Source organism: Erinaceus europaeus, chromosome 4, assembly GCF_950295315.1.
Source record: "Erinaceus europaeus chromosome 4, mEriEur2.1, whole genome shotgun sequence".
Lineage (NCBI taxonomy): Eukaryota > Metazoa > Chordata > Mammalia > Eulipotyphla > Erinaceidae > Erinaceus > Erinaceus europaeus.
In genome coordinates this window covers 91638823-91647212 of record NC_080165.1, presented here as the reverse complement: position 1 = coordinate 91647212, position 8390 = coordinate 91638823, and the positions used below count along the sequence as shown (strand labels likewise).

Sequence of the window (8390 nt, the reverse complement as noted above, 5' to 3'; positions counted from 1 at the left end):
AAAATATGCCTACTAGCTATCTACAAAATGGAGGACCCTCAAACTCTTCATCTGCACTATTCCAGCCCTTAGGTCCATGACTGGTCAACAATTTGTTTGGCTTTGTATGTTAACTCTCTTTTCAACCACCAGGTTCCAGATGCTAGCATGATGCCAACCAGACTTCCCTGGACAGACAAACCCACCAATGTGTCTTGGAGCTCTGCTTCCCCAGAGCCCTTCCCCACTAGGGAAAAACAGAGACAGGCTGGGAGTATGGATCAACCTGTCAATGCCCATGTTCAGTGGGGAAGCAATTACAGAAGCCAGACCTTCCGCCTTCTGCATCTCACACTGACCTTGGGTCCATACTCCCAGAAAGAATAGGAAAACTATCATGGGAGGGGATGGGATACAGAGTTCTGGTAGTGGGAATTGTGTGAAGTTGTACCCCTCTTATCCTATGGTTTTGTCATGTTTCCTTTTCATAAATAAAAAAGAAAACAAACACCAAAAGTATTTTTCAATTATTAGCATTTTATTATATTAATATTTAATATATTTATTTTATCTTATAATTTTACATAACCAATACATCATAAATAAATGAACAGTTTCTCAAGTATAAATATCAAACCTACTTCATCTATATTATAACTGTGTACTAGGTTCTTCTCCACATCCTTCCCACACTGCCTGTCATGATCCCTCTCACCCACTCTTTCACTGTGGTGTGATTTCTTATGGTTTTGTTCAGGTAGAACAGAGGCCAATTTCATCCAGAGTTGCTGGAGAATAGCATTTTATCACAGTTCATGGCTTGGGAGTTACCAAAATTCATAAACTTTGAGTGGTCTCAAGGCTCCTTTAATCACCTCCATCCATTTTCAGGAGGTGAGGACATTGGAACATCTCAGAAGTGTGGAACCATTCAAAAGCACCCCTAGAAGCTAATGTTTTATTAAGCAGGTTTTACTAAGACATCTATGAAAAAAAACTGGGGACCATTCAGGACTTGTTGCAGAGTACTGTGTAAGGAGTGGCATTGAGATGGTTTCCTCAGCTGAGCTGATGGGCAGCTCTCTGCCCTCGAATGTGACTGATGACAGGGGTGACGCAGGTGCAACCAACTTTCACCAGCACCTTCTCCAGTCGGAAGGCATGAGGGCAGTCCTGAGGATCCCTCCGCAGGACCAGGATCTCTTGCTGGATGGGGACAGAGTTCAAGGAGCTGTCTTCCTGCCCCTCAGCATTGAGGCAGTTCAAGTATCTGCACTCAGCATTTGCAATCTCAGAGGGGAACCGGTTAGGGTCCTGGGTGATGCTGTAGGAGGAGAAGGTAAAGTGATTGATGAAACAAGAAAGAGGACTGAGGAAGGATGAGGGCCCCAGGGCAAAGAGTGCTTGCCTGCAGGAGGCTTTTCCATCTAATTTCTGACATTTCAGTGCTTCTGGGGCTGCAACCAGAAGGCCTGGCTTCACACACTCCCCTTTGAAGGGTATTTAACTGCATAAGCCTCAGTTTCCACAACTTCAAAAGTGAGATTCTTTACTGTTGTTGCTGTTGCTGCTGTTACTACTACTACTACCACTACCAACCACTACCACTATCACCACCACTGTTGTTGTCATTCATCCCTTGCCTAGAGATTAAACACTGTTAGTGGATCTTCTGGCACATAGTCTACAGTGCCTCTGTTTGGAAAGCAAAAGCAATGTCCCCTTCTCAATTTCTCAAATTCAAAATCTGTGAATCCAACCCCTTCTCAATTTCTCCCTCAGTTTTCCCCTCTAATGGCGTTCATAAAGGCCACGAAGGAGTTCTAGACAACACACCACCCCACACTTCTAAACATGAGTGTTGAAGGCAGTTGTTGAAGCACTTCTAGTTGTTCCTGGATTACATTTTCGTATTTATATTTGGAACATACAGATAATCTTTAGTATCCTAAAAAGAACACTAAGACAAAACTGCAAACTATATTAAAACTTCACCATCTAGAATTCTACTCCACACCTGACCTTTTCTCCTCTCTACCCTGTTCCCCACTACTTGAAAACTGATGTTGAATCTGGATACATCTCTCTAAAGTGAACTTTATGCTTCCCTCTTTTTAATCATTTATTGGATAGAGACAGAGAGAAATTCAAAGGGTAGGGGAGGTAGAGAGGAAGAGAGAGACACCTGCAGCCCTGTGAAGCTTTCCCTCTACAGGTAGGGATGGGGATTTGAACCTGGATCCTTGCACATTGTAACATGTGCACTCATCCAGGTGTGCCACGGCCTGTCCCCTGCTTCCCATTCATCCCCATGCAAGTTATTTCTGTGGGTTGTTTTCGAGCAAGATTTCTGTTTGTAAAAGTGAAATTGAGGGGAATTATAATTTTCTCTAAGTTGTCTATTTTATGATTAGTATACATGAACATATTTTTAAAGGAATATGAGCATCAGTCTCCTTGGCACTTACTTGTAATTCCAAGGGGAAATGGAGCGGTTCTGGATGTCAGATGAGATGGAAACACCCTGCTTTTGATTGAGGATGCGAATGTCAACTCTCACATTATTGTCCTTCAGAGGAGGGCAGACAGCAGTATTCCCTGCTTTGGGGATTTTTCGAGCTGTCACCTCATCCAAGTGGGTGAGCCCCAACGTAAGCAGCAAAAGGCACTTGATCTGAAAAAAAAAAAAAATAGAGGTTGCAGTTGGCTAACAGAATCTAGCACTGTCTACTGGTGAGCTGTACTCCATGCCTAGTTTGACATTCAGGTCTTCATTCTGAACTTTTTGTTTTCACTTGGAAATGAAGATATCTGGTTACCAAACTGAAAACTAAACTCATTAGTTGACTGAGCCCTCTATCAGTCTGAGAGCAACTGAACAGTGGTTCAGAAAGCTATCAGGATCTGGATAGCTTGATTTTGATTTGATCTCCTCACTGAGACTCTGGTTTCTCTTCTTTCCTATTTTAATACTCATTTAACAATAACATTCACAAGATTAAATGAAATGTTCTCTGTGAAGCACCTGTAAGTCTAGCAAAAATGTAGGACTAGTAAATGAAGCCTTTGCCTTTATAACTTTGTATTCCCTAAATCCTCCATAAAATTCTTCTTCCCTACCACTCCTCTTTCTAGAACATACTGCCCTAATCGTACTCATCATATTCGAACTTTCCATCAATGGCAAATTCAGATGTGGCCTCTCCAAGAACTTCCCCTAAAGTGTCAATAGTTCAAGTAGAGGTATGTCAATCATCATTAAACCAGAAGTTTGTAATCGGCTAGCACTCAAACAGCATTTCTTTACTGTCTGGGAATATAGTGTTTGTGCTCAAGTCAGAGATGCACTGATAAGATTGTATGTTTCCACAGGAAAATATGCTTTTTGGGTGAGTGAAAGAATGAGTAGGTGATCGAATGAACAAAACAATGCAGTTCAGTTAACAATATAGCTAAGCTCACCACATTAGGAAAAACATTATGCAAAATCAAGTTTAGCAAAGTTTCAATTATCCATGTTAATTGAAAGAAGCAGGGGCATTAATGATGCACAACAACAAAGAATATGGAACTATTTCTCTTTAGCTCTGGAACATAGATTGTTTTTATACTTACATTAAAACACTGGCTTATCTGGTGTTACAGCATGCACAATGAAAGTGCTCTGTGAAAACTCAACTAAAGCCAAGAAGTGCTATAACTCTCTCCAGCTTCCTTCCTTCTGTCTCCTGCTCAGCCCCCATCACCACCAACCTTTTCTAGGGATGAACTAGGCCCATCACTAATTCAATATAATGCAGAACAAGTGTCGAAGCTGAGTTACTTTATTTTCTTTTTTTAAAAAAAATATTTTATTTATGCATGTATTTATTTATCTATTAATGAGAGGGAAAGGAGGAAAGAAAGGGAAAAAAACAGGGACCTGGATGGTGGCACATCTGGTTAAGCTCACATAGTACTAAGCACAAGGATCCAGGTTCAAGTCCCTGGCTCCCCGTCTGCAGGGGGAACACTTCACAAGCAGTGAAGCAGATCTCCCTATGTCTATCTTTCTCCCTCCCTCTCTATCTCCCCTCCTCTCAATTTCTCTCTGTCCTATCCAATAAAATGGAAAAAATGGCCTCCAAGAGCAGTGAATTCATAGTGCTGGCACTAAGTCCCAGCGATAACCCTGGAGGCAAGAGAGAGAGAGAGAGAGAGAGAGAGAGAGAAGCAGACATCACTCTGGTACCTGTGCTGTCAGGGATTGAACGCAGGACCTCATGTTTGAGAGTGCAACACTTTATCCACTGTGCCACTTCCCAGACAACAAGTTACTTAATTCTCTAAGTGCAATGTTATTAAAGCCGACACCTTCTATGAGTTAATTAGGGCAAGGTAGATAGCATAATGGTTATGCAAACAGTCTTTCTTGCCTGAGGCTTCAAAGTCCTAGGTTTAATCACCCATACCACTATAAACCAAAGATGAGCAGTGCTCTGGTGTTTCTCTCAGTGACTCTTCTGAATCTCTCTCAAAAATAAACAATTAATTAGACCTGGTGATTTTCTTTTTTTTTTTTTTTTTAGGTGTTAGGTTTCTTTTTTTTCTTTTTTTTTTTTTAAGAAAGGATTAATTAACAAAACCATAGGGTAGGAGGGGTACAATTCCACACAATTCCCACCACCCAATCTCCATATCCCACCCCCTCCCCTGATAACTTTGTGTTTTTTCTTTCCTCTTCTGTAATATTTTGACTGAACTGCTTCTATTTTTTAGTATTAAAGGTTTAAAGTAACTAACTGTACCTTGGCGTTATATGATATAGTGAAAATTATCTCTATAGTCACTTGTACTTCTAAGTATATATGATACAGATATAGCTAAAATATACTAAGTATATATAATATATTCATCCATATTCCTAAAGATTTTTAGAAAAATACTTTCATGTCCCTCTTTAAACATTGATTCCTACCAATGGGCCAGTTAGCTCAGTTGGTTAGAGCATGGCGCTAATAGACATTGATTCCTATAACTACTTAGTGGGGTAAGTAAAAATTAATATTATATCAATTAGTCAGGTGTAGGTGTTACCTGAAGACAAAAAATAATTTAGTTGTGTACACCAGCCTGATAAAGTCAATCCAGAGACCCAAACCTAGGTGTCTGTGGTTAGTGATGTTTCTATTAAAGTTCATTAGTGTTATTAGCAACATAGAGTCACTCACAGTGTATAACTTAGCTTTGTTTCAATAAGAGTCAAATATTCTAAGCAATGTGACAGGTATGTCAGAATTGTATGAATATTGCAGGTCACATGGCCTCTTACCAAGAAACCAGATGATGGCTGTAAATGTTATTTTGTTTCATGAAATTTTTGATCTGAAACTATAGAGTCTATAGTTATGTAATATGAAACCTTCGCTGGCTCTTAAAAAGTGTATACCCACTTCTTCTCTGAGAGATTCACAGGTGAATTAGACTTGAATTCTAACATTACACCTGCAAAACAAGTAAATAGATATCCCTTCCAGGCTGTGGAATTATAAAGAGGGCAAGAGAAAGCACCAGCTAAAAGTTTGCAGTATCAGGACACCAACATTCTCTTTTCAGCTTGACATTTCACTCTAATAAGAGACCATCTGCACATTTCTCTCTAAGCTTATCTGTGGCTTATGCTCACTCCTATGTAAAAATGGCATCCAGAAGTTGACTAGCTCTTGGCCTCAAAAAAAAAAATTACACTATTTACTGAGGATGTCTTATCTATACCTCCCAATATCTAATCCTGCCCCACTGCCCCTTGCTGTCATGTTTCTTGCAGATGATTCAACAGATTTCCTCAAAGCAATCAGATATAGAAATGGTTTCAAGAATAGTACTGCCCAACAAATTTTGAGGGGTTATGGTGGCCTTAAATTCAGAAAACTGGCCTCTGGGCCATTCAAAGAAAAGCACACTTTACTGATATCCTATAAACCTACGCTCATGCCCCTGTTTTATGTATTCAGTACCCAGAGGTATCCAATCTTTAACTTAATTCAACTATTGCTTATCTGTATAATGGGGAAAGTAATTCCAACCTATCTCACTGAATTGATAGTTTCAGTAGCAAAAAAAAAATAATTGTGCTACTAATAGCTAGCATTTACTGAATATTTTCGCCAGCCATGCTGGTTGTTGTCACAATCTCAAGAGGAAGGAGACCATACAAAATATGTTGTCTTTCTCTACCTGTAGTCTTGGAGAAGTTATATACACTTATTTAAGGTAAACTGAACTCCCACATGAGATAAAAGTATGAGAGCAATCTCATTCTATAATGATGGCCACAGCAAATAGCATGTCTAATTGTCTTGATACAACAAGAACTAAGCACAAAGCATTATACCATTGGATATCGTCATTGCTAATTTCTTTTCCCTCTACAAGATAAGGATCATAATTAAGATCACATTTTATTATTATTCTTTAAAAAATGACCCTCAATAAAGTATCCAATTCAGGTTAATTCCTTAGAAATTTGTCGTTCTAAAATCTCAGAGTTGGTTATATCTACTTAGGCTACTCACCAAGGATGTTGCACGTAGGATGGTCATTGTCATTTTGCTCCTGTTGTCTGCTGTATGCAATCACTTCTTTCTGCATATGCCTATGCTTTGTCACTGAGAGTATCTGTTGTTTTTATAGTAATCACTGCCCTTGTTTCAATTGACCTGCTTACTGTCTATGTTGTGGTTGAACCAGAATTACTGACGAACATAGTTTTTTGGTTTTTTTTTTCTATTCCACTTCCTGAAGGGGAAATAAAGGGGGACCCTAAGAAGGGATGACAGAAAAAGAATCAGATCTTCCTTTACTTTTACCCCATTTCCACCCCCATTGCCCTAAAATTATAGCAAAATTCTTAACTAGTTGGCTGTAGAGGTTTACCAAATCACACATTACTGTCATGATCTTCTATGTTCTTCCACACGCAGCTAAAAACCTTCATCATTTACCACGTTTTCTAATTTCCCATCACGAATGTGAACCACAATTTAAAGAGGAGCTAAGTCATCCTTAGAGCAGCCTTTGTATTAAGTGAATCAGCTGTCCTTAACTCCATCTTGCAAATGGGAAAACCAGAGAAATTAAATACATCATAAAAGATTCAGATGTTGTATCCTCAGTTAGTTTCAAGGTCTCCCTGTAATAATTCTTTCTTAACCCCTATGGTTATACTTCTACTGATTTTGTCAGGCCAGTGAAATAGCTCACTTGGATAGTGTGCTGCTTTGCCATCTGCACATACCAGGTTTGAGTCTAGCCTTCACCACATTAAAGGAAGCTTCAATACTGTGATCTCTCTTTCTCTCTCTCTCTCTCTCTCTCTCTCTGTTTCTATATCTAAGACAAAGAAATAGAGTCATACTAATCTTAATGACTAATCATCATCAACATAATATATAAATGACCCTTATTCTGGCCATCTCTGCTTATGATTTTTTTAAAAAACAAAAAGTGGACTAGTCTTCTACTGCTCTGACCTGTAATTGTAAAGTTAATTTAATTCATCTCAGTTTAAATGTTTATTTAGCACATGTATATGCTAGTCATTATACTCTAGAAATATAGACATTTTCAAATAATATTTTTTAAAATGTATTTATTAATTAAAGAGAGAGAGAGGAAATAATAGAGTATCACTGGAACATGTGATGCCAGTGATCAAATTTGGGACCTCATGTTTGAGAATTCAACACTTTATTTACTGTGTCACCTTCCAGGTCATCTATTAATTTTTTTTTATCTCTGCTACAGAAGAGCTAAATTTACACACTCTCTTTTTGAAAGTCAAGGCAATTCTAGCAGGGAAATATTGATTTTGTTTTTCACAATGTGTTTGAATAACTTTCCTTAATTTTCTTTAACTGAAGCTATATTTGGGCCTCATGGTAAAGCATCTCCAAGATAGATTTTCAGTGATCATGAACTTTCCATCCGCTTTCTTCTAATTCTCTATATGTGTTCATTCTTATTAATAACTGTCCTATTGAGTCATCTTAAGTTTATTTTCCATAAGAAGGCCCCCTTGTGGTGTGGAGGGGTGTCGCAGTGGATAAAGCATTGGACTCTCAAGCATGAGGTCCTGAGTTCAATCCCCAGCAGCACATGTACCAGAGTGATGTCTGGTTCTTTCTCTCTCTCTCCTCCTATCTTTCTCATAAATAAATAAATAAATTCTTTAAAGAAAAAAAAAGGCCCCCTTGAGGGGTCTAGGAGGTGGCTCACCTTATAAAGTTCACACATTACCATGGAAAAAGAACTGAGTTCAACCTCCCAGCTCATGAAGGAGGAAAGCTTCATGAGCAGGGGAGTATTGTGTATTTATATATAATAAATAGTATAATATAAATAACAAAACACATCCATCCAAAAAGATTTGT

General features: G+C 38.6%; 1 protein-coding gene across 1 annotated transcript; it reads right to left on the bottom strand.

Moving 5' to 3' along the window:
- Window positions 1-697: 697 nt before the first annotated feature.
- Window positions 698-6566, bottom strand: IL17F (interleukin 17F). Its single transcript, XM_007516525.2, has 3 exons — window positions 6534-6566; window positions 2448-2653; window positions 698-1303 (listed from the first exon to the last, which is right to left on the bottom strand). Exons 1-3 carry the CDS (start codon window positions 6564-6566, stop codon window positions 1039-1041), a joined length of 504 nt encoding a protein of 167 aa, XP_007516587.1. The 3' UTR covers window positions 698-1038.
- Window positions 6567-8390: the final 1824 nt, after the last annotated feature.